General features: G+C 43.2%; 1 protein-coding gene across 1 annotated transcript; it reads right to left on the bottom strand.

Moving 5' to 3' along the window:
- Nucleotides 1-9,713: 9,713 nt before the first annotated feature.
- ADGRF4 (adhesion G protein-coupled receptor F4) lies at nt 9,714-25,302 on the bottom strand. Its single transcript, XM_042937307.1, has 9 exons — nt 25,213-25,302; nt 23,985-24,039; nt 21,139-21,290; nt 20,109-20,360; nt 17,879-19,258; nt 15,666-15,707; nt 15,219-15,278; nt 14,132-14,188; nt 9,714-9,788 (listed from the first exon to the last, which is right to left on the bottom strand). The coding sequence occupies exons 1-8, from the start codon at nt 25,300-25,302 to the stop codon at nt 14,141-14,143; spliced, it is 2,079 nt and encodes a 692-aa protein (XP_042793241.1). The 3' UTR covers nt 9,714-9,788; nt 14,132-14,140.
- Between the last annotated feature and the right edge of the window lie 986 nt (nt 25,303-26,288).

Raw genomic sequence — 26,288 nt, 5'->3', positions numbered from 1 at the left:
TCAGGATTGCCATATAGAGTAAGGCATCAGCATTAATGCTCAACTAAAGACAATCTCAAGGAGAGTATTTACTAAGATAAATGATAGTGTGCCTTTCTCTGAAATGGGGGCTGGGTGCTACTTTGTAAGACCCCAGTAATTCTGACCTCTCCAGCCTAGTAACAAAGTGAGCGTTGGATTTACCCAAAGTTAACCGTTACTTGATTCTGTAGCCCCTATGGGAACTATATAGGCCTCATAGCAGCATAGAGGGGACACTAACGAGGTTCTCAAGGTACTATGGCAGTGTTGACTGCAAAAAAGAGAAGGCTTGAGAAAGCTTTTTAACAAATGCAGTCTCTCTCTCTCTCTCTCTCTTTCTCTCTGTCTCCCTCCCTCCCAGGACCCTCCCTCCCTTCTTCTCTCTCAAGCTTCTGAGATGTTGTCTGTGCATAAAGGAATAAAAAATAAACACAAACTGGTGCTAACAAGTCTTCTGTGACCTATGCAGAATAGAACGAAACCCTTACTAATAAATGAGTCATAGAAGCTCTCCTATAGCTACACGGATCCAACTCTTAGCAACTCTGGATGCCACCCACTCCTAACGCTGGCTGACATCAGAGTGTAGGCCGCATAAGGGCCACTACTGAACAAGACTCAGTTCTAATATGGTAAAGACAACAGAAACTTGTGAAATCAGTCAAAGTGTACCCTATGACACCCTAACTATGCTTCATTTATTCAGATAACGAAATAATACGAAACAGTAGGGCAAGAAAAAGAAATAAAAGATACAAGTATTAGAAAAGAGGGAGGCTGTCTTTATTTGCATATAACTAGATTGCATACACAGAAAATTTTAGAAAAAATCTAAAGATAAGCCATTCGAATAGGTGAATACATTCAGCAAGGATTCTGGATATAAGAGTAATAAATCTTTTTCAATTCTTTCAACTTCAATTTTTCAAAAAGATGCAAGACGCCTACACAGAATATTATAAAACATGTAGAGAATTTAAAGAAGACCCATGGGAGCTCCTGGGTGGCTCAGTCGGTTGAGCATCCTACTCTTGATTTCGGCTCAGGTCAGGAACTCATGGTTCGTGGGTGCAAGCCCCACATCGGGCTCTGCATTGACAGTGCAGAACCTGCTTGGGATTCTGTCTCCTTCTCTGTCCCTCCACTGCTCTCTAGTTCTCTCTCAAAATAAATAAATAAATAAATAAATAAATAAATAAATAAAATATTAAAAAAAAAAAAACTTTATAAAGAAGATCCATGGGCCAAAAGCCTAACATGGGAGGATGAACTCCGCTAATGAGTTAGAAGGCACCATCTTGCAGAGCCACTAAGTCTCTCCCAGGTCAATGGAAGTCCAACCAGAAGTCAGTCGGTTGTTTCCGTGTGAATCGACACACCGTACTTAGACCTGTGGTCGCACAAGATGAGGGTTACTAGTACGGCAAAGTCAGGCTGACCTGGGCTCTAAACCCAGCTCCACCCCTTCCTGCCTGTGTGATCCGGACCAAGTTACTTAGCCTAGCTGAACCTTACCTTCCACATCTATAAAGTGGAGACAACGTCTCCCTCGTAGGGTTTCGAGAATAAAATGGGCCAATGTAGATAACATCTTTTGCAGAGTTATCCACTATTAATATATTCTAGTGAATTATCTCTTTCCTTTAGTACGCGATAAGCTCCTTGCAGGTGGAGACTGGGTTTGTTTTTTTTTTTTTTTCCCGCAATCACAAACACAGTGGAGATGCTCAGCAAGAGTTAAAGTAATAAATGTATTTGGAAATATTGAAATGGGAAATAGATGGCACTTCGAGCAAATACTGGGCAAGAAGGCGTTCCTGTGGAAGGTCAGGGAGGTTTCTGGGTAATGGGCAGAATTAGTGGTAAAGAACATCTGGAAACAGACATTGGCTATGGTCAGGGAGGAGCTAGAGGAAAAGAGAAGGTTGGAGAAGGTTTGGAACTAGGTGGAGACCCAGCTTTATGCGGGCCTAAGGTCAGAGAAGTCTATCAACACAGGGCACAGGCTTGTTATTAGGCCTGCTACACTGTGGAAAGTAGGTCTCAGGAGAAATGTGGACCCCAGGTGCCACGACTGGGGCACATGGTCAAAAACAAAACAAAACAAAAAGACCTGTTTAGTTACTATTGAATCAGCTTGTTCACACAAGGCTTCTTTCCTCTGGATTAAGAACAAAATCAGTCCTAAAGCCTAAAGCCCGTCTGATCCTAAATTGTAAGATCAGGGGACCACAGCTAGGAGAAAACACCAAAGTCCAAGTAGGTCCATCATGTACTGGAGAGCCTTGCTACCAACACTGATTAAGACATAAAATAATAGGGTCTTCTTCTGTTTTTCAAAAAAATCTATTGGGGAGAACTTGTTATTTTTAAGAACTTCTCTACCGAGCTCCATTCTGGGACAGGGCTAGAAAGCAATAGCAGCTTGTGAGGTGGTAGGGATAAGGATTAGAAGGAAGAAAAAACTCTTTCTTGCAGTATTCTGAGACCTCAGTAGAGAAAGCCAATGGCGAAGGAGAGGAAACAAAGCTGGGCTGGACCCACAGGGAGTGAGCAGTCATCAGATTCCCAGAGTTCCCAGGGGCTGGGTAACAGGTGCTTGACCTGGACGGTGAGCCCTAAGGAGTCTAGGATACTACAGGGGGCAGCAGCCAAACATGCCTGGCAAGGACGATCGATCCCAAGTGGCTGACCAATGAAGCAGGGCTCCAGCCAGGACAGAGGAACTGTCCAGAGAGGAAGTCAGGGCTCTGGTCCTGCAAGGTGGACAAGAGAGTAGGGAAGAGTCACGGCACGACAGATGTTCGGTAAACCTGACACCGCTGATCTAGGGGATAAAGGAAATAGAACAGGCTAAGACCCTCAGGACTCAGGACTCATCCTTGGCATACCTAACCCAGACTGATAGCTGCAAGTCCCATGCCCTAAGCCCCAGGGTGCATGATTCTCCGAGCGTGCTTTCCAAAATGGTTGGACTTAGCTTAGACGTGGGCACAACTGAACTGAGAAGTAAAAGGCTTCAGTATCATAGCGACAGAGGCTGGAAGGCTGGGGCTGGAGCGGAGATCCTCTACAGACGGCGCAGGTCAGAGGTGGCCCCACTGACCCCAGTGGTAGCAGAAGTAAGGAACCTGGAGCCTGCAGCTTGGGCCACCGTTCCAAGGTTGAAAGGCAAATATTTGCTTATATTTGAGGCACTTGTCTCCGAGTTCCTTTTAGGCATTGAGAGTCAAGATTAGAGGGGAAAGAAACCAAAGACCTGTGGCCTTGGACCAGAAAAACAAAAGGTGTCTTGAGGCTCCCAGTAACATGGTCCAGCCCACTTCCCAGGTCTGGCTTCCCTGTGGGAATATTATTGCCCATTGAAGTGCTTGTGAGGAAGGGTGCTTGCGTGGCTCAGTCAGTTAAGAGTCCGACTTTGGCTCAGGTCATGATCTCGCGGTTCGTGAGTTCGAGCCCTGTGTCGGGCTCTGTGCTGACAGCTCGGAGCCTGGAGCCTGCTTTGGATTCTGTCTCTCCCTCTCTCTCTGGCCCTCCCCTGTTCACATCCTGTATCTCTCTCTCTCTCTCTCTCTCTCTCTCTCTCAAAAGTAAGTAAACATTAAAAAAATATATTAAAAAAAAAAAGAAGTGCTAATGAGGAAGAGAAATAGCCAAAGCATTCCCCTTGCTTCTGAGCCTCTGACAACAGTCGGTCAAAGAAATGGAGATTTGGGATCACAGCCAACCTTCTTTCCTCTTTGTCCACAGTGACAGGTGAGGAAACAGATGAACAGGAAGGTTGACTTTTCTTAGGTCCCATGCTTCGTAGCACATGGGTGCTCTCAAGAGTTCATAGCAGGTTCGAGAGCCTGAGTTTTTCCTTGTTTGTCTTTAGTATATAGTCGCTCTAAAAATCAAGAAAAGCACTAGACTGCTTTCAAAGCGGCCTCACTCCTCGGGTAAGCAACCACATCCCAAAACACGTTGGGTGGCCACACTCAAGGTCAGGAGCCAGGCTTCCATGTTACAGGGTCCTAGAGCAGCCTGCAAGGTCATTGACTGGCAGCTCTCTAATTATGGCTGAGGAACTTGAAATGTGTGGATCCCAGGTGACTTTGGCTGCCGTGGGCTTATTAAGAAAAAGTGACACTTCCTTTCAGAAAGCATGACATATCATTAAATGTTAAAAAATTTTCCCCATTCATTCCCTCAGTCTACCTTGCGGCTCACACCGGCAAATACTTCAACTTCCTCTTCACAAAGAACAGCATTTGTGCATCAGTAACAACAGGAGACCGTCTGTGATGTCATTGGTCACATGTCCAGGAACACAGCCGCTGAGACGGAGGTTCGCTTGCATGAAATTTATTGGGGAACGTGCACGGAAACACCCATGAGGGACTAAGGGGAGCTAGAGAGGGCAGAGAGAGGATCAAACTGTGGTGCAGTCACAACAGAGGCCTCCGCTGATCCCACAGGAAGTCTGGAGGTAGGTAGCCCTTCAAAACGTTCCCAGTTTAGGCAAGGGGGCTGGGCCATGCAGCATCACTCAGTCTTTAGATGCAAGCGGATTCCTGCATGACCTCTGGGGAGGCAGGGCACCCTTTGCAGGGCACCGTGAGAGAGGAACCCGGCTGCGAGCCATCAGCCAGCAACACACCTGGCGGCTAGAGGAGCAAGTGTCTCTCTCAGTCCTGAAGGGAGAGTCCCAGCGGTGCACCGCGGCATCCACGACAAATGCTCCCTTCAAGAAGGTACATGGACGACCCCTTTTCACAGCCAACCTTTTGCAGAATGGCCTCACATAGCCTTGGTCTATACCCACTCCACTAGCTGCTCTGATACTCTTCCCCAAATATTAGGATTAGATTTGTCTTAAGTAAAATCTGCCCCATTGTTGGCACTTTGTTATATTAATACTTCATTCTCCGTATGACACTATAACGATGGAAACATCTCGTTGACCATAGGTCCAAACCCATAGAATGTACAACACCAAGAGTGAACTTTAATGCAAGCTGTGAGCTTGGGGTGATTATGATGTGTCAATGTAAGTTCATCCGCTGTCACAAGTGTAGTGCTCAGGTTGGGGATGTCAGTAATGGGAGAGGCTGGCCATGAGTGGAGACCAGCGTGTATGTGGGAAATCTCCATATCTTTCTCTCAATTTTGCTGTGAATTTAAAGTTGCTCTAAAAAATTATCTTTTTTTTTTTTTTTTTTTAATCTCTGGGCATGTGTATTAGTTTGCTAGGTGTGCCATGATACAATATCACAATATATATGAGGCTTAAACAACAGAAATTTATTTTTTTCACTATTCTGGGGACTAGAAGTTTGGGATTAGGGTGTGGCAGGGTCCGTTTCTTCTGAGGCTTCTCTCCGTGACTGTCAGTGGCCGCCTTCTCTCTACATGTTCCCTTGGTCTTGCCTCTGTACTTATCGGTGTCCTAATGGTTTCTTCTCATAGGGACACCAGTCGTGTTCGTTTGGGCCCACCTTTATGACCTCATTTTAACATAACCATCTCTAAAACGGCCCTATCTCCAAGCACGGTCACAAACTGAGGAACTGGGGGTTAGGACCTCAACGTAAGAATTTTTAGGGGTGGGGCGCCTGGGTGGCTCAGTTGGTGAAGCGTCCAACTTGAACCCAGGTCATGATCTCACGGTCCGTGAGTTCAAGCCCCACGTCGGGCTCTGTGCTGACGGCTCAGAGCCTGGAGCCTGCTTCGGATTCTGTGTCTCCCTCTCTCTCTGCACCTCCCCTGCTCATGCTCCATCGCTCAAAAAATAAACGAACATTTTAAAAAATGTTTAAAAAAAAAGAACTTTGAGGGGACGCAACTGGACCAATAACAGCATGTGGGAAGGGCTCATACTTTTATTACCATCCTGTAGCTAGAGAAACTGAGCCTAGGCTATCAATAGCTCTGCACACAGCTCATGTTACCCATGAACTTCTTAACTGTAATGAAGTGTAAAGCCGCCTCTCCCTGAAGAACCCTCAGTGCATTCATTAGTTTTAGCACATGGAGTGCCCTTACCGCTAATCTTCCACAAAGCTCGCTTTGAATTGTGGAATTAAGTGACTAAAATCATTCAAGAATGGAATTTATCTGGGTGGCTCAGCTGGTTGAACTTCTGACTTTGGCTCAGGTCATGCTCTCATGGTTCCTGAGTTAGAGCCCCATGTCGGGCTTCCTGCTGTCAGCACAGAGCCTGCTTCAGATCCTCTGTACCCCCCCCACCCCTCCCCCACTCATGCTTGCTCTCTCTGAAAAATAAATACAACATTTATAAAAATTTTAAAACAAGTGGAATTTATCTTCTCCATTACTCTGAAAATTATTGTTATCCAGAATCCTTCACTCTCTTGCACTGGGCTCCAGATCTAGTTTTGATTTTTGTTCCTGAAGCAGATCACTTGCTCTGAAACCCTGCCCCATTCTTATCCTATGACTGGGCCAACCCACTAGAAAGACGTTTGAAGCTCTCTTCCAGCTCTTGCTCTCGAGTCCAGTGAAAATCCTAGCATACAAGCCCTTGATTCCACTTCTCCTGTCCACACCCCCACCCCACCTGCTACACAAAGCCAAAAGCACCTTTGGAGAAAAGGCAATGTACTCACACTTCCATCCCCAGATGAATAGAAGGATGGGGAAGGGGAACTAACTTTTCTGAAGTTCAAGTCTCCCATCTGTTAAGACACTGAGGAAGGTACTTTCACAGACATCACCTTCTTCGCTGTCCACGATACCATAAGGTATAGTTTCGATTACCACGACTTTAAGGATAAGCATTTTATGGAGACCCCTGAAGGCTAAATAACCTGCCCAAGTCACCCCTTAGATGTAGAAAGGACAGAATTGAAACATACATCTGGTTGTCTTCAACACCTGTCTTCTTTCCACTGGTCTACTCTGCATATGTGTAAAGGGCATCCCAGAGCCCCAGTCCACACCTATTCTATCCAAAACTCCCCAGGCCAAAGGCTGAGATATTTACAGTCCTTACTCCCTGAAGGTCACAGCCCATGCCTGTGTCTGAACAAAGGTTCTATCCACTGTCTTAAAACGTCTTCTGTACCTTGATTGTTTCCTGTTTAATGAGTTTCAACATCCTTCATGTGTTTTATCAGCTAAAATCTTTCCTGTGCTGGCTTCTCAGGTCCTGCCCTCAGGGCTCTTTAATCTTAGCAAGCCCCCTCCCATGGGAAGTTAAGGGAAAGGGACAGGATATGAGTTCCATTCTCTGGCTGCTTCTTTTAGTGCCACTCCTTGACCGACTATGTCCCAGAGATTCTGTATCTCTCTGAAAACCAAGGCCCCAGTCCCTAAACAGATTGCTACCTTTTGAGGAGCTGGGATGGCAAAGCAAACACCAAATAAAAGCCACCCCTTCTGTTTGTCATGCAAACTTTCAGGCACACTTCTAAATGAAATGAATGGGATATGGGAAGGTGGGAAGAGATGATAAAATATCACTCGGCCACATAATGAAGTTGAAAAATGGATTTCTCAATGGAAGTACAACCATTTAGTCACTGAGTTGTGTTCAAAGATGAGCATTACCAGGAGGGGAAAATTCCTAGGAGAAAATCTGTCTTTAAGCTGAGTTGCTCAGGGCTAAGATACTTCTGCCTAAGATTCTGCCTGGATGTTGCCATATTATATCCCGAAATTTCACGTTTCCCATAAGTTCTGTGGGTCTTATTGCCAATTTTGCTTAGTGTGGTGATTTTTCAAAATGAATGTGTTCTGTTATTGCACAATTGGCTACTCGTACCACAGTTTCATTAACAAGATGGAGAGCTTGGGAAAATAGGGAAAAGAAAAGAGATTAAATGCTACTATCATGAGGAAATTATTAATTTGACCTAGACACAATACCAAATAAATCTACCAAACTAAAGGCAATCATTGGGCTTGGAATTACATGAAGCTCTGGAATTCCTAAATCTCGGGGGGTTGAGAGAAGTAAGAAGTTGTTTCCATAATGGCTAGAGTCAAAAAGGAAATATGGTCAAAAAATTAATATTCAGGAGATTTTATAAATCTGGAAGTTAGGTTCATGCCCCTCATTATGAATAATTTATTTTAATTTCAGGAAAGGGGCACAATTTCCAAATGACTGAGATTTTTCATCACTAAAATAATTGCTATTCGATTTGAAACTGTTATGCCCAGATTCCGTGATCCCCAAAGACCACCAGGGAGCCGAGTCCGATGCAAAAGCAAAAGAGCCTTTATTCGAGCTAGCTGGAGCTCAGTCCCCTACCTGCACCGACGCAGCGGTGAGATACCCGGGAGAGAGAGCGAGTTTCAAAAGCACAAAGGTTTTATAGGGGTCTAGGGGCAGTTGGTGAGGTAATGGCTGTGGCCTCAGCCGATTGGCTGGGGAAGGGTCGTGGCCTCGGCCGACTGGCTGGGGAAGGGTCGGAGTCCTGTTACGCAGGTCGCTGGGCATGTTTTGATCAGGAAGTTTGAACGGGTGAGCGGGAGGTTACTCAAGGGGAGGAGGCGTGGTCTAGGTGAAGGACACAGAACAAGATGGAGTCTGCTGGCATAGGCCCGCCCTTTCAAAACCAGTCCCTGTCCCGGTTCCAAACTACCAATACTAAAGGCTCTGAAAGCAGGCCTGCAAAGAGGTACTTGTTTGTGTGTGTGTTGTGGAAAAACAATGACTTAACAGGCCTTTATGACTTCTGCTTTGGTCAAATTGCACTACTCATGTCCATGTGGCCAGCTTCAGACCTATTGACTAGTTGACTGTTTAAAACCAAAATTGGCGATAAAAATATCACTGAGCATGTCTGAAAGACAGTAATGCTGTTTGCCAAGTTTTCCCGGGTTATCACCTTGTAAGCATATGATATGATTACATTCCCGGGTCTCCTGTGTGTCTGATCAAAGGGCTGAGGTCGATTGATAAAAGGGCTGATACCCAAGAATGTTGTGGTACACTGGGGCCATCTACCTTGAGTGAACTCACACATGAGCCAGCTGTGAAAAGTAAATGTTTTTTATTTTTATTTGTAAAGTAACAACCAGAATCTGTTTTATGTATAGGGGTTTAAATACACACACACACACACACACACACACACACACACACACACGCAAATAACAATACCTACAAGAATATTTTTTTTAAGTTTCACAAATGAGGAAACTAAAGCCCTAGCAGTTAAACTATTTTATTCAAGGCCTAAAATAGACTAAAATAATAAGCACGTTTAAAAGACCTTTTATTTTGCCTCTGTTGCCTATCTTTAGGAAACCTGCCATAACTTAACTGTTTCCAAAGTACTTCAGTATTTCTGCTGCCACCCCACCCCCAACACCCATGCCCACCCCCTACCCCTGAAACTGGATCTAACTCCCGTCCCCCAAAGTGCCCAGGATCCCTCCAGAGTGACAATGACAGGGCCTATGGAGCCACAGAGCAGGCCTTAGGAGTGAAAGCACACAATGTCCAGTAGAGCCCCAGGCGTGTTCAGCAGGTCAGAAAATGGCTCTTTGACTTAATCTTGCCAAGGCTGATCAAGAAGCCGGGCTCTTGCAAGTCATGGGCAGAGTCAGTGGTTCTACCTCCTTGAAGCCCCGTCACCAAACGGTATTCTTTTTCCTCAGCAAACATTTTCACCCTGACAGCTTAACTGTCACGCCTGGCAAGAAGAGAAAGTCTTCCGGGGAAGCACGGGTTGTCCCTGCATTCCAGTCTCCCTCTCCCAGACCTCAACTCTCAGTCCAAGACAGGGAACGTCCATGAGGAATGGAGCGGCCTAGGCAAAATGGTCAAAACTCGTGTTAACAGGAAGAACAACAGGCAATTACTGCTCATTCGAATCAGGAGTTATTTTGAGTCCTTAATATGTTAGCTCATGGAGCCCTGAAACCATCCTGGGAGGTATGTGTTATTACTAGCCTCATTTTACAGGTGAGGATATGCACCGAGGCACGGACAATCTCCTCAAAGTCACACAGTAGGGAGGCTGTTCCTCCCCCCCCCACCCCCCACCCCCACCAAGCTTCATTTTTTCTGCACCCTCTGTCTTCTCCATGCTGCTCCCTTAGCCCTAAACTCGGGGCTCGGTGCCCTTTCTTCCTCTCCAGCTATCTAAGCTTGGTCTCTGGAATGGCTGCTACTCTGAATGGACAACTTAACACAGAAAACGCTGTTGCTTTCCTCGGGGTATTTGTTCAGTCAGTCTCATTTCCCACTGCGGAATGAAGAGTTCTGCATCCTTTGAGGTGAATTCAGGCATAAACAAATATGTGGAAGAGATTTTACAGGAACCGAAGAGACTTCCTGGTGACCCTGGAATAACACTGGGTAAAAACAGGCTCCATTTGGGTTGTCGCAAAGGCCCGCCCTTCCTATGAACAGCAGAGGGCGCTGTGCAGCTGGCTTCATGGGAAGACCGTCTTCTCCCTCCCTCCTCAGCCTCCAGGATGGGATTTCCCCAATTAGAATCTATACCTGAAGCAAACTGCCAGGTCTCCACACCTCTGCAGTCCTTCCCTGACCTCAAGACCTCCTGACAAAACTTGCTGGACCTTATTTCCAAGAGCAATAAAACCTGAGGTCACTGGGATATGAGGAGCTGCCCCCTAGGCTCAGGGTCTCAAATCTTTGCAAGTCCCATTATGACTTCCGGCCCCCTTTCTCAACAATGAAATCCTGCCCATCTCCTCAGACTGCATCACTCTTTGATTTTGTATTCTGATCAAGGCCAGAAATACTACTCTTCTCCTTGTGATTGGGCCCTGCCTTGGGCTGCAACCTGACTTGCACTTACCAAACACCCTGCGTTGCTGAGCTGTAACTCTGCCCTTAACCCGTGGCTGCAGCCCCTCTGCTGACAGAACTCCCTGGTTCTGCTGGGTTTCCATTCGCTTGCTGTAAATTTCCTGTCCCTGACCTCTAACTTGTTAGGCCCCTAAGACGGCCTGCCCCAGTGACAGCTGCTGTTCCTGATCTTTCTGGTTTCACATCCATCCAGATCTAAAAGGCACAGCTCCAATTCCTGACAAAATTCAATAGGCACAGAGCCACCTGTGGAGGACACACTGAAAGAATGCGATCCTCGGTTCATCCCCCACCTCACAGGTTCAAAAACAGAAGTTGAAGGGGGAGCCTGCATGGCTCGGTTAAGCACCCGACTTCGACTCAGCTCATGATGTCACAGCTCATGAGTTCAAGCCCCCTGTCAGGCTCTGTGTGGACAGCTCAGAGCCTGGAGCCTGCTTCAGATTCTGGGTCTTCGTCTCTCTCTCTCTGCCCCTTCCCTGCTTTCTCTCTCTCAAAACTAAAGAAGCATTAAAAAAAATATTTTTAAATAACAGAAGTTGAAGAATCATGTGCTGAGGATTTCTTTGGGGAGCTGTTAGTGCATTCCCATCTCCTTCCTACACTTCCCCCAAGTACCAGTGGAAGCTTTATGCACCTCCCCGATTCCAGGAAGTCGTGCAGCCCAGATCCTGGATTCTACTGGTTTTCTCCAGTTTTTACTACAGCCAACCAGGTATGCCCAACTGGCTAGAGATTAGACTTCAACCATGCCTGTCTTCTCTAGGATGGTTAGATTTAGTACCCCCCAGGAGGCAGAGCCTCCTCCCCTTGAGATATCTAATGAACTTCAGAAAACAGGTCAAACTGGGACCTTGATGGAAAGGTCAGCTTTTACAGGTCATCTGAATCACCTCTTGATTAGTGACTAATCAAGAATGTTATAGTCATGTTCCGCTATGGAGGAACTTTTTAGACTAGGAAATGGGCAGAGGTGGGAGAGTTAACTTTTTTAAAACTCTACAATATCCCTCCTTCCCCCCTTTAAAGTTCTAATACAAAAACCCAAATGTAAGGAAGATTAATTAAGAATAGTATGGGGGCACCTGGGTGGCTCAGTCGGTTAAGTGTCCGACTTCGGCTCAGGTCATGATCTCATGGTCCGTGATCACGTTCGAGCCCCACATCAGGCTCTGTGCTGACAGCTCAGAGCCTGGAGCCCGTTTCAGATTCTGTGTCTCCCTCTCTCTCTGTCCCTCCCCTGTTCATGCTCTGTCTCTTTCTGTCTCAAAAATAAATAAACGTTAAAAAAAATTTTTTTTTAAAAGAATAGTATGGTGGTGTTTTCCCGGCCCCCCACACATGCCTGTCAACGTATATGACAAATCCCTCTTTCTCTCCCACCCTCTCCCGGGACCGTGCACCAATGTCGCACAGCAGCACAACGTGGGTTTGTGGGACCTGTAACATAGCAGGTCCCTTCATGATCCTACCAACTTAGAATGTCTTTGATGCCATGCGGTTGTTTCAACTCTTTGCTTTGCCCCATTGTTCAATAGTCGGCTGTGACTCAGAAAGAGAATGAAATGTAGAAGGAGATGTGCCTGCCGCCAGATGGTGTTTAAAAAAAAAATCTGAGGGGCGCCTGTGTGGCTCAGTCGGTTAAGCATCCGACTTCAGCTCAGGTCACGATCTCGCAGTCTGTGAGTTCGAGCCCTGCATCGGGCTCTGGGCTGATGGCTCAGAGCCTGGAGCCTGTTTCAGATTCTGTGTCTCCCTCTCTCTCTGCCCCTCCCCTGTTCATGCTCTGTCTCTCTCTGTCCCAAAAATAAATAAACATTAAAAAAAAATTTAAAAAAAAATCTGAGACTCATCTATATCCATGTACAAGGGCCATGAAGACCTTACCAAGATTGATCACCCCTGCCCACACCCCGCTACTACCTCTCAGGCTTCTGGCTGCCATGCTGCGACTAATTGCCCTTCGTGGATGCCTAATATTTGTTTTCCTTCCATTTCACCTGTGGAGAAATATGTCTTATAGGTTGGCTGTTAGACAGCTAACTTGCTACAGTTCTACCCACACCCCCTTAGGGATGATTTTGGGCTCCCACTTCATTAGGGAGAGACAGGCTTGCTGCTTTGTGATTTCAATCAATTAAGGCTTCCTTCTAAACAATGAGGTTATTCTAAGTGTCACCACTCACTGACAAGATGAAATTAGGGTGTGTTGAGTGCCGTAGACAGTAAGGGTGTTGCTACATCAGTACAGATGCGATGATATCATCCTCTCACTGAGGAAAGAAAAGGATTCCCAAGATTTGGTCATATAAGAATACAAAAATAGTAACTCAAAGTGATACATGCACCCTAATGTTTACAGCAGCATTATCTACAACAGCCAAATTACAGAAATAGCTCAAGTGTCCGTTGACTGATGAATGGATAAAAAAGAAGTCAGATAGACAGATAGACAGATAATGGATTACTCAGTCATAAAAGAGCAATGTAATTTTGCCATTTGCAATGACGTGGATGGAGCTAGAGAACATTATGCTAAGCAAAGTAAGTCAGAGAGACAAGCACCATATGATTTCACTCATATGTGGAATTTAAGAAACAAAACAAATGAGCAAATGGGAGAAAGAGAGAGGGAAGCAAACCAAGAAACAGACTCTATTAGAACAAAATGAGGGTTACCAGAGGGACGGTGGGTGGAGGGATTGGCTAAATAGGCAATGGGGATTAAGGAGTGCACTTGTGACAACACTGGGTGTTGTAAGGAAGTGTTGAATCATTGTATTGTACACCTGAAACCAATATTACACTCTATGTTATCTAACTGGAATTTATTTTAATTTTTTTAATGTTTATTTATTTTTGAGAGAGAGAGAGAGCATGAGTGGGAGAGGGGCAGAAAGAGAGACACAGAATTTGAAGCAGGCTCCAGGCTCTGAGCTGTCAGCACAGAGCCCGATGGCCTGATGTGAAGCTTGAACTCGTGAACCGCAAGATCATAACGTGAGCCGAAGTCAGATGCTTAACTGACTGAGCCACCCAGGTGCCCCATGTTAACTAACTGGAATTTAAATTAAAACTTAAAAAAAAAAAAAGATATGGCATGTAAACTGAGATGACATAGGTTTTAAATATGTGCATATTTTCATTTATGCACTGAGCAATGAAGAAGTTTTTAATCTCTGAAAGATATATCCTCCTGTTCCCTCCCCACCTCACTCCTGCATCACATCGTAGGCAATAGTGTGCTCACAAGGAACATTAAGGAGTTTGTCACAACTTGCAAGCAAAGCTTCTCCTTGAGTTTTTAATACTCACCTGTCATTTTCACCGATTCATTAATTTGGATCCATTGGTTGGGCTTAATGATGCATTCTAAATGGGAGGGAAAAAGGAACACTGATGTCAGTGAATAAGGGGATTGACAAAATGTATTCATATTTATGTATATGCTTGTCTAGAGATATAAATATGTAAAAATGGAAACATGAAAAGAAGTACCCAAACTGACACAGCTACACAGAATTAAATTATCATATTTCACTGAACCTAACATTGTAAGCCACATCATTATTTTTTTATTCCACTAAGAAAAAGAAAGGAAAAAAATCTTACCAATTAAATCATGACATGCCACTGATTGTAAGACACGTTCCAATTTTAGAATTGTTACAAGGTGAAGAAAATGCCTATCTCAGAATTGATGGACTATGGTACCAAAAGTCACACTCAGTAGTAGCTAACTATAAATGCTGACTCTCAATGTGTGCAGAAAATTTTTTGTTTGTTTATTAAGAAAGTAGCTCTTATTAAGAAACTGTTGGTTGAGTAAATGGCTTCTTTCTAACTAATATAACAATGATGGTAATTTTAGTTGGTACCTTACAAGACAGGCAGCTTGGTCAAAAGTCATCTTCAAGATCAATATACATGTACTTCAGCCCAAGAATGTGGCTTACTGAAGAGTCTTGAGAAAGGAGCACGCTAACTCCCATGATTCTCTGGGAGACTTCGGGCAAATCTCATAAGTACACTGGGTCCTGGTTTCCTTACCTATGAAATGACTAGGTTGGACTAGAGTCTCATTTCTAACTCATCTCTCATTTCCCAGCTCTAGTGTTTTATGAGTCTACGACCCTGGTTTCATGTTGTCCCATCTCAACGATCCAGATGTCAAGTTGAAATACATCCAAGGTGGAAAATTCTCTTGAGAGGGATATTCTACTGACCTGAAGCTTTAGCAGGATACTCCAAATTTGTCAAGTGAAGAAATGAATGATTGAATGCATGTCCTAATAATTCTCTTTGCTAACAAATCCTGAATACTAAGCTATAATATTTGTCTCTTCATGACTCTGCTGAGGACACTGACCCTTAAGTATTGAGACTGAGAGGAAGGGCTTACCTCTACTGCCCTTGATCTCCCCTTCAGTGAAGACATCCTCATCCGCAAAGCATCTCTTATCTGAAGAAGCAAGGACAGTGAAGAAACGACAACATCCCCAAAACCCAGAACTTCGAGACCAATAACCCTGGCAGAAGCAACGTCAGAAACACTATGCTTAGCCAATAAAAGCTGAGGTGTCATTATAATTGGATTTACGATTAAAGTTAAAATTCTGGTTATGGTTTTTATTCTTCTAGATACACTCAGACACCACCTCCTGCTGACTTGATTAAATGCAGGAAAGGAAGGAGTATAGTTCTCTGCTTTCCTCCTCTAAGCTGATGCCTGAAGCACCCCCATAAAATTCACACCCAGGGACCAGGCTTTCTTCTCAAAGCTGCTTCATCCCCCTGCTACCTGAGCCGTGTGAAAATGTTTACAGTGAGTGAAACAAATTCAAATTACCTTGTGGTCCATGATGGTTCCAAACAGCAGGATGAAGAATCCCTGTGGCAAAATTCAACCGAAGTATGAGGGACTGTTAGGCAGACAATATCCCAACTGTTATTTTAATATCACTCTTCTAGATGTCTTCAAGGACAGTTATTAGGTACTAGAAACTTCAGCTTCTACTGATGCAGATAAAAACGCATTGGCAAGTATTCTCTGTGATTGTACCTCAAAGAAAAAGGATCACCTTCATGTCTGTGCATGAGAGTTATTGATATTTATTGAGTGGCTACAGATGGAGGAGAGTATTTTCTACATTATTGTATCTGTTTACTTTCCAAACCTTAAGTAGCTGATCTTACTCATAATAACAGCAACATGACACAACATGACATGGAATCTTGTAGTTCACAGTGACAATCATGGAAGGTGTCTTGAGAAATGAAACCTGTATTATAGTTTACTTTCAGTTGGAATTAAAAGCCAAGAAATAGCAGGGCCTCTGAGCTGGTGGAATAAGTTTATATATAAAAGAGAGAAAATCACAGAAATATAAAATGCCAGGGTCTGTTCTTTGGTTTCCTATGAAGTCATAATAATCGATAGTCAATCTTTCTAAATGGTGGAAGTCGCACTTTAAGAAAATTCTGCATCCTTCCATGAGAGTGGAAGGAGCCTGGGTTTCTGAGGATAGTTTCATGGCAAAGAAACACTACTCAGAAGACTGAAATTTTTAAATGTGAGTCACAGGAAAAGCTTGCTAAGAAAAGTTGGAGTGTATTTACCTAAAAGTTTTTCAGTGTTTTTCTTTTGAAAAAGAAACAGAATAAAACGTTCAGGGTTTAATTAAGTTGCAAAGTCAAAAATAAAATAAAATAAAACGAGATCATCAGTCACCAAAGTAACTTCAAGAGTTGGGGAGATTTACATGAGTCCAAGAGCTTTTGATTAAAAAAAAGAAGACGAAGAAAACAAAAAACAAAAAAAACCATAAGTCAAAGGTTTCTCCTTAAAAGCCATGCAAGGGAAAGAGTGGAATGTTCTCCACAGTTATTGAAGAATGTATGAGTAAGATATATAACTGATCTGAGCTGGCATTTCTTAAAAGCCTGCTTTCTGTTTTATATAACGTTTTAAAATAGGGTAATAGGGACATGCTATAGGAATACATTGTTGCTTTACTAAGCAGTTATATTTATATATTTAAAGCAGTGGTTGGAAATTTTATTTCTGTGAAAAACCAGGTAATGCATATTTTGAGCTCTACAGTTTCTGTTACAGCTAGCCAACTCTGCCATCGCAGCTCAAAAGCAGCCATAGGCAAAATGCAAACAAACGAGTATGGCTCTATTCCAGTAATACTACTTACAAAACCAGGCAGCAGGCCGTAGTTGGCCAAGCCCTGATTAAAAGCCTAACTAAGGATATGAACTTGCCCAATTTGCTATTATTCGTAGGTATAAAAAGTGGTCTGGCTAGCGACGGCTTCCCAAAAGCACATGCACAGTAGTCACATAGAGTACAACAATTTTTAGAGGGATCATTTTGCCAAGCCAAGTGTGGTTAAAGCAAGATAAAGACAATATAGAGGATTTTAGATTCATATCTTTATCTTACTAAGGAGAAGGCCGAGGCCCAGAGAAAAGTGACATCTCTAAGATCAGGCAACATGTGCAAGATCCATTTCAGGGAATCGCAGCCTACATTTATTTCACAGCGAAAGCAGGGAAGAGGTGTAAGAGCTCCTCACTGGTTAACATTCAAAGAGAATGGCAAGGGTTCTCTCTCCATAGTATGGAAAACGACTGTTTCACTGAATCCCTAAACTCCTTGAAAAAGGATAAAAAACTGTGCTTGTTTTGAGGCATTAGATGTGAGTGTAGACTCACACATCTTTGGCCAAAGACAAGTCTTTGATAAATGAAGGTAACCTTCTTCTGACATTGAACCGTTAGGAGGGATCAGGGAGGACGGAAGGAAGGAGATGCCCACCTAACCAGCCCGATCAGCTAAATCCAACTTGACAACCAAGAGGGTAAGGGAGGCCACAGCCAAATGTCACTAAGACATGGAAAGAGTTAAAAAGAACATTTTGTATTCTATATTTTTAAATCATAGTCATAGCTTGTTGTATAGCCAGAATAAGAAATTATGAAATAAAAATATCTTATGAGTAAGACAATTAATAATAATAATTAGTAAAAATAAGTCTCCCTCTTGGAACTTACCTGGAAAGCATTGAGCAGGGCAAAGATTATATGGAATATCAAGGAAGTGCCTTCTATAAGCGTGGCTATTCCAAAACCCCAGGTCAGTCCCAGCAATGGGGTAAGGATGGCAACATTTTTGCTGATCCTCATAATTATGGCCAGATCCTGAGCCTTGGAACTGCCAATAGAGGGCCTCTGAGTGTTGACAGCAACAACCAAAACCACCACAAGGTTCACGGCCACAATGACCAAGGCTGGGATGGCAAATGCCAAAAGGGCTTTGGTGTTGTCCCAGTTAAGCCAGCAGGCGTCGGGTCTCATGTAGCCTTTCTCCGGGGCTGTGATAGCAACTGTGGTGCCAGCAATGACCAACGGGCACCCGTAGCCAATGGCAAAGCCGATGGCCATCATGCGGGACTTCATCATCCTACGGAAAACAACCAATATCCCATAGATGATAAGCAGTGCTTTGAAGAACATCCAGAAAAACAGAGAGAGGTAGAAAAGGTGGCTGAAAAATGTCAGTGCGACACACCATTTGGAGTCCTGGGCCTTTTTGTGAAAGTTAGAGTTTATGATGAACCACACGTTAGCAATCAGGAGCGACACAGCTATGTTGACGATGCACACGTGACGCATGTAGGATATCTCTGTCACAACCACCCGGGACCACACAGCGGCTTCAATGATCAGGCAAAGAATCAAGCTAAAGATGGAGACGCTGAGCCCAATGCAGGTGATGTAGTCCAGGACTTTGCTGTCAACAGATTTGGGGGACATCAGAATGGAAAAGGACATCACCATGCCAGTGTAGTTACACTGGCATTTTACTTTGTTCATGATCTCCAGCGTGGTTTCACACACATTTTCGTCCCACCTCCTTTTCCTGGAGTGCCAGCCAACACACTGGGCCCGGGCATTCTGGGATTTATTGATCTTCTCAAAGGTGAGTAAGACTTGCTTCAATCTTTCTGGTAAAATCACTGAAAGGACGAGACCATTTACAGGTCTAGGAAGACTCACATTCGGCAGGTGGACTTCTCTCAGTATGGCCCCCAAGGTGGGAAAAGCTATGCTAATGGCTTGGGATGCATTTGGTGGCAACTTCCACAGCTCTTGCCTGGGAATTTCTATCATTCCTATGATACCCTCTGTCATATTGTTCATGCTCGTAGAGAAGTTGAACTTTTTCTCTGAGGTATCATTGTTGATGTGAAACCCCTTTGTCTGAATGAAGAGTTCATCTGCAATGTTCTCAGAATCCTCGTGGATGTGGAGTTGCCTTGCAAACAGATTCATTGACTGCAAAAAATCCGAGCTGGTATTTTTGTCTGGAATGAAAGCCCAATTTGAAATGGCTGCTGTATCGAGGATGTGGTTAGCCACTTCACTATAACTCTGCAATGGACAAAAGTGGAAATTTACACTAAGGATTTACACATTATTGTAGAAAGTCAATTTCTAAAATCTGAAACTTGTAAAGATCAAACGATCTGATCTTATTTAACAAATTTTTCTTCAAATTCCCTGTTTATTAGAATTTCATGCTAATAAGCCTGCAGAGAAGGCAAAAAAGTGAAACAATAATTAAACTCAAATAAAAGTCACAGGTATAGTTTACTTGCTTTATTATGTGCCCTGGGGCAGCATTTGTAAACTGCAGTCTCTATAACCCAAGATTCCCGTGAGATAGCAATGATTGTTTAATGGAGGGAATTGGGAATAGATTCTATAAAAACCTAAATTTCAGAAATACTGCGTGCCACATCCCAATATCCCCTACTCTTATAAAGAGGGCCAAACTTCGTTAACATATAAAAGGTTCTAAAAAGTCCCGCCATAAGGAAACCTGCTTAACTTTGTTTAACCCAGACTTCCTACATCTGCTATGTACGGAAATCTCTGTTAACATTTCTCGAAATAATTATGTTCTACAGAATGAAATTTGGGCAACACTAGAGTAGACACAGTCTTGTTCACAGCCATCCTTTTGTGACATTCCCTTGAAAATAGTCTGTACAAAAACATGTATTAAAAATGTGCTAACTTCTCGAACACTTCCATAAACTAGAGTGAATTGATACACCAGGCTGAAATAAAATGCCCATCATTGTTATGGTTTCCGTGGTTGGCATACCTTGTACCCTGAAGAGTACCCTTGAAACTGTTTAAATGCAAGATTTGTTTTAAAAAAAAGAAGAAGAAGAAGAAGACTGTCAGTTTTTTCAATGAAACGAACAAAGAATACCTTCATTTTCTCTGGGGTAACATTGTCGGACAAATCCGTAGAAATATTTCGTAATAACTCCACTATAAATGCAATGTTTCCAGACGTGGCTTCTGATGATTTCACAACATCAATTATGCAGGCGTAATCAACTGGACAGTTCCTGCGGATTCCTTGGGCTACACTCTCCAGGGGCTCTGGAGCTCGGAAGTCAAGAACATACAGAGGGAAGGATGCTGCGGCTACGGAAAGGCGTAATGCACTATTGAAGTCCTGTTTTTTAAAAAAAAAAATAAAAAAACAAAAATAAAAAAACAAAGTTTCTTTGTTCAAATGTGATTAAGAACCTAACATATATCAGAGTAAAGGAGCTAAAGGCACAATAAGCCACATGGGGAAAACAGAGAAGCAAGTGGTCCTGAAAAGTCGTTGGGATGCCCGAAAAGACCAAGAGGAAGGTGGAGTCACGCACAGACCAGAGGTTCCACCAAAATTGCCCCAGAGATCAGGATACTGACCTGTTGCTTCCAGGACAGTGATTTTAACTCGAGTATGATAGCAAGACAGTTTTCTCCAGAGATGTGGAGAGATTCTAAAAACAAAATTTGCCTTTTCGATTTTTTTAAAGGGGGGGTCCCATGGAATTTAGGGGTGGGGTGGGGAATGGGTTTTTGGAGGTTGGCAGGTCAAACAAAGAATTGCTAAAGTGTCATTTCAAGAAGTTTCGAGTTCACTAATTAGGAGAAAGTAAGCACAAATCCATCTTTAGAGCTCACTCTTGAACCTGTAAGCATTCACCATTGTGTGAATGAGTTTCAGATCTTATTTTTAGAAAAGATTCTGAGAGGGAGAAGAAGGGAGTGGGGGGGGGGGAGGGAAGAGTAGCAGAGAGTTTGGGTAAGGAAGGAGAAGAGACAAATTTCACCCACTGAACCATTTTCCCGAGTCCAGATATGAGATTTATTGTCGTGCTGAACAGAACACATGAAGAATGCCTTTACCACATCCTGGGCTATGAGCCCCAGAAGCCAATAATATGCAAATGCATCACCTTAAAGAATGTTTCCACAGATAAGCTTGTACACGTTTCAGTTGATTTTTGCCACTTGTTTTGATGACATGTAAATCCTATTTCTCCGCGAAAGTGCTGAGCACAAGGCTGGCTGCAGTTGGAAGCAGTGAGGCAAGGTCCACGGCATTTCTCTGAAAAGGAAAGGGGAGGGGGCTACTCAGCATTTCTGCACTCTGACAGAGGCAGCTAACATTCCAGAGATTGGGGGGTTGCTTTTCAGAGGAGGTGACATTGAACAGTGTCCTCAGCACCAAGTAAGGCTTACCAGGCAGACTGCAAAGCTGATGTCTAGGCAGAGAGAACAGCACATAGAAAGTAGAGATCACAGGTCATACAGAAAGGCTAGATCAGAGCATCTGAGCAGAGTGTAGCAAGAGATAACGATGGGAGAAGTAAGCAGAGGTCAAGGCATGAAGGACCTTAAATTCTGTGCTAATATGGGGGTTACCAGAAAACATGATTGGAGTTGCTTTTGAAAGATAATTAAAGATAGTGTAGGCAGCCAAATTTTCTGTAAAGGGCCAGATAAAGTTGCCAGATAAAATACAGGAAGCCCAGTTAAATATTGATTTTATTTTTCAGATACACTCGATTCTCATTATTTGCGGTAATTATGTTCTACTGCCACAAGCATCGAATGAGGGGAAATCAAGGCAGGTTCTTACGAGCTTCTCCTCAGCCTTTTCATCAACCAGTCAGTATATGGGCTTGTTTTGTGTGTTTCTATTTAAAGACACCTTATTTATGTTGTTGATTCATTAGCATTGAACTCATGGCCAATAGCATCATCGCTCATAACAGCACAGGAACAAAGTTTAACTAACACATGCATTTACTCCTTAAGACACACGACAGGCTTCTTAGGAACACCAGAACTACCCTCAGGAGCCATTTTAAACTGCACCAATCACCAAAAAAATCACCAACAAAAAGCGCAAAAGGCAAAACATAGGGCACTACATACATCACAAAAAGAACACTTGTTTAGAGTAGGAGACCTGGAACAAGAAGGCAGAGAGCCACCTCTTTTGACTCGGAACTTGCACCTTAGCTAACTCAAATTATTTTTTTTCTGTCTGTGAATGATCCAGAAAGCATTATGAGTAGAGATTGGGGGGTTACAAATGAATTTCAATGAGCAAGAGAATTTGCAAATACAGAATCCACAAACAACAGCGATCCACTGAAAGCATTCAGTTACACAATGAATAAGTTTTTAATATACACATGACCCATGCAATATCCTTCATTGTTTGTCTGACACGAAAGCTTAACGAGGCAGTCCATATTTTTAATTGCTAAATGACAACTGTGGCCAGAGAGTAAATATTTCCAGCCTTGAAGGCCATGTGGTCTCCGTCAGAACTACTTAACTCTGCCTTTGTGGCATGAAGGCAATCAAAGACAATGCGTAAAATAAATGGGCATGGCTGTGTTCCAATATAACTTTATTTCTAAAACCTGGTGGCAGGCCTAATTTGGCCCTGGGGCAAAGTGGATTGACTTGATGCAGGGAGCCCAAGAATGAAGTTGTTGAAGTAGTCCCGGGAAGAATTGCCTTAGGAGAGTGGTAGTGGAATGAAAAGAGGTAGATCATAATGAGAGCTGGTAAGGTGTTGAAATCAATAAGATGTAGTGAGTAATTGGCCGTGAGTCAAGGGATGCACCTATATTTGCGGCTGGGACAGCTCCATGGTTGACTCCATTCATGGAGAAAGGAAACAAGTAAGTTTGCATTTTTCTTTACCATCTACCCAACTGCCTCTGGTTTGGCAAGTTATTTAAGCTGAGTGCTTCTCAATTTCTTTATCCAGACAATTGGAGGCAATGCCACAGTCTTGTTACAAACATTGAAGGAAATAGCATCCTGCCCAGCACTTAGAACGCTGTTGTCATAAATACTCAATGAAGGTTACCTATCTTACTCTCTCTTTTCTCAATTCTGCATCTATGTAGAGATGTGTTTGGGCTAAAAATATAGTTGGCCATGTCTGTGGAGAATCCAGTTATTTCTACTATTTGGGGGAGAACCACATGTTTGCACTATCATAGCATGATTATCTCCATAGTTTATCTCTGACTTCTTGAGAGCAACCAGTCTCACCAACATGATACCTATCTTACATCACTTCAGTAGACCTCTCAGAACCAGTGTTACATACATTTAAGCATTCTGAAAATATCTTTGTAGGAAGGAATGAATTCTGTCCTGTTCCCTCTTCTGCCTTGTGAGCTCATTAGTTCAAACACATTTCCCTTCGGGGTTTTAAAGTGAACACTTGCCTTCTACTCTAGAACACACGTGAATATTTGCTGAATTGCATCAGTGACTATGTCATAGATAATGTACAATTGTCAGTGAGTCTATCAATACTGGTAAACAATGAGAACTTGTTAGAGACTGTTATTCTAATTTTTTTTTTAACGTTTTATTTATCTTTGAGACAGAGAGAGACAGAGCATAAGCAGGGGAGGGTCAGAGAGAGAGGGAGACACAGAATCTGAAACAGGCTCCAGGCTCTGAGCTGTCAGCCCAGAGCCCGATGTGGGGCTCGAACTCACGGACTGCAAGATCATGACCTGAGCCGAAGTCGGCTGCTTAACCAACTGAGCCACCCAGTCACCCCCTTTTTTTTTTTATTTTTTTTAACATTTTATTTATTTTTGAGACAGAGAGAGACAGAGCATGAGCACGGGAGGTCAGAGAAAGAGAGACTGTTATTCTAATTGAAAGCTTGTGGTCTGGGACATGCTTGGCCACAGCCAAGTCTTCCTTTACTCTGTCCAGTCTCCATATGGAAGAAGACTGTTCTGTTGACACATACCTTGTATCGTTCCAGTCTTGAGTTTCCCTTCAGGATGTTGATGTTTATCTCCATCCTGTAAAACATAAATTCCCAAAGGTCCGCTTTACTAGACTCTCCTCTCTCATCTCAACATAGAGGCTCCATGTGGATATGAAGTAAAAACGTGTTCAGGACTAGGCCAGAAAACTGGCATCCATGTATGACATCATGGGAACTTGCAGAGGGAAGCATAGAGGTGAGCACAGACAAAGAACAAACTATTTTCTGATGAGAGCTAGAAGCTTGCCAGTGGTCACTTGGGCTCTGAAGGTCAGGTTAATGGACTGAATCCATATTTTGGAAAACTTTAAAAAAAAAAAAATGAACATTACTCTTTTTTTTTTTTTTTTTTTTTTTTTTAGTTTCTTTTGAGAGAGAGAGAGAAAGTGCAAATGGGGGAACAGCAGAGACAGAGAGGGAGAGAGAAAGAATCCCAAGCAGGCTCAGCACTGTCAGCACAGGCCCAGTGCAGGGCTTGATCTCACAAACCATGAGATCATGACCTGAGCTGAAATCAAGAGTCCAAAGCTCAACCGACTGAGGCACCCAGGGGCCCCTGGAAAGTTGAAGTACCCAGGGAGACAACAGATGTAGCAATTGTAACACTAAGCTGGTCTCCATCTGTATTAACTGTAACTATGAAATGGAGCTTATATGACCCTCCAGATACCATTATATCCCCCAGAAAGGTAGAGATGAGCAGATGCTAGGAATAATCAGTAGGTGACAATAATAAAATCACAAACTCTTTTGTAGCTATAAAGGGCTATAAACATTATCTAAAAGAAAAAAAAAAAAACACCCTGTAGGTTACAGATAAGGAAATTAAGACTCAGAGAAGGAAAGCAACTTGTGCAGCTAATGAGAAGGAAAGTTAAGGTCTGGAGCTGAATCAGTAGCTGCCAGGCTGGTACTTCCTCCTCCCAATGGCTGCCTGTCTACATTCTCTGGGGCTTGAAAAGTCATTTTCCTACTCTCCTATAGTTCCATGTCACACCCTGCAAATATACTGTTGCAAGGCCCAGCCACCTCTCAACGTTTCTTTGTTCCCTTTAAAACAAAAAACAAAAACAAAAAACTATTAGCAAGACTAAAACTGTAGTCATTTGAACATTTATTTAAAATCATGTCCTGTATCATAAATTTAGCTATCTGGGAGAACTGACAGATTTCTCTACGGGACCACGTAAGAATGGATCAAACTTACTTTTATGCGCACCTTGGATCTATAGTGGTGAGAACATTCCGTGGCCAGGAATAACATTAAACAGCAAAGCATCGTTTCCTGGGACTTCATTTTTCACACATTAGGATCTTCACCTGCAGGAGAATGAAGGTGGATCCAGCTGAAGGTGATAAGGCCGAACAATGCAAAACTTAGCCGACTAACAATGGTGACCCTACAGGATACTCTGAGATATGCACTCCAAAACGTCCTGCTCTAAGAAAGAACACCAATATCTACTTTCAAGTCAGCTAACATGTAAAAAGAGAAAGAAAGAAAGAAAGAAAGAAAGAAAGAAAGAAAGAAAGAAAGAAAGAAAGGGAGAAAGGGAAAGAGAGAAAGGAAGGAAGAAAAGAAAAAAAGAAAGACTTTTTCTCAAATGTTAACTTTTCTACAAATAATACATGGGAATGATGGAAGCACCAGGAAAGATACATGTTCACCAAGACATCGTTTCTGGTCATTTAATTGATAATTTTCTGCGATAGTAACATTTCTCAAGAACTTTTACTTCTTAGTCACTGTTCTGAGCGCTTCCTTTACTGTCTTCATTGTACCTGTGGAGAAGCTAAGGTACAAAGTGTTGAGCAGCTATGAGCCAAGTTCACTCAGATAAAAAATGCTGGAGCCCAGAGTTCAACCCAGAGGGCGCAGCTGGAGAGCAGAATCTCTCGGCAATGGTACCATTGTAGGCTGGATAGTTCTTTGTTTTGGGGGGGCTGTGCTGTAAATTGTAGGATATATAGTAGCATCTCTGGCCTCTACCCACCAGATGCCAGGAGCAGCCTCCTCTTTAGTAGTAACAGCCAAAAATGTCTCCGGATATCTCCAAATGTGCCCTGGGAGAGAAAATCACCCTCCGTGGAGAACAACTGTTGTACAGTGTACTGTCTCTCTAGGCATATGGAGTCAAGTAACTTAAAATGAAATGAATATACACTATTGTCTGCTACTGGAACAAGCACGGAAACTCTCTCATAGATAGATCAACTACTACTCAGAGAAACTGGAAGCACTAGAAGATAATTCTCTGTTCTCTATGTCTGCTTCTTGCCTGT

Source organism: Panthera leo, chromosome B2, assembly GCF_018350215.1.
Source record: "Panthera leo isolate Ple1 chromosome B2, P.leo_Ple1_pat1.1, whole genome shotgun sequence".
NCBI lineage: Eukaryota > Metazoa > Chordata > Mammalia > Carnivora > Felidae > Panthera > Panthera leo.
Note: the sequence above shows the minus strand (reverse complement) of the source record. Positions and strands in the feature narration are given on the sequence as shown.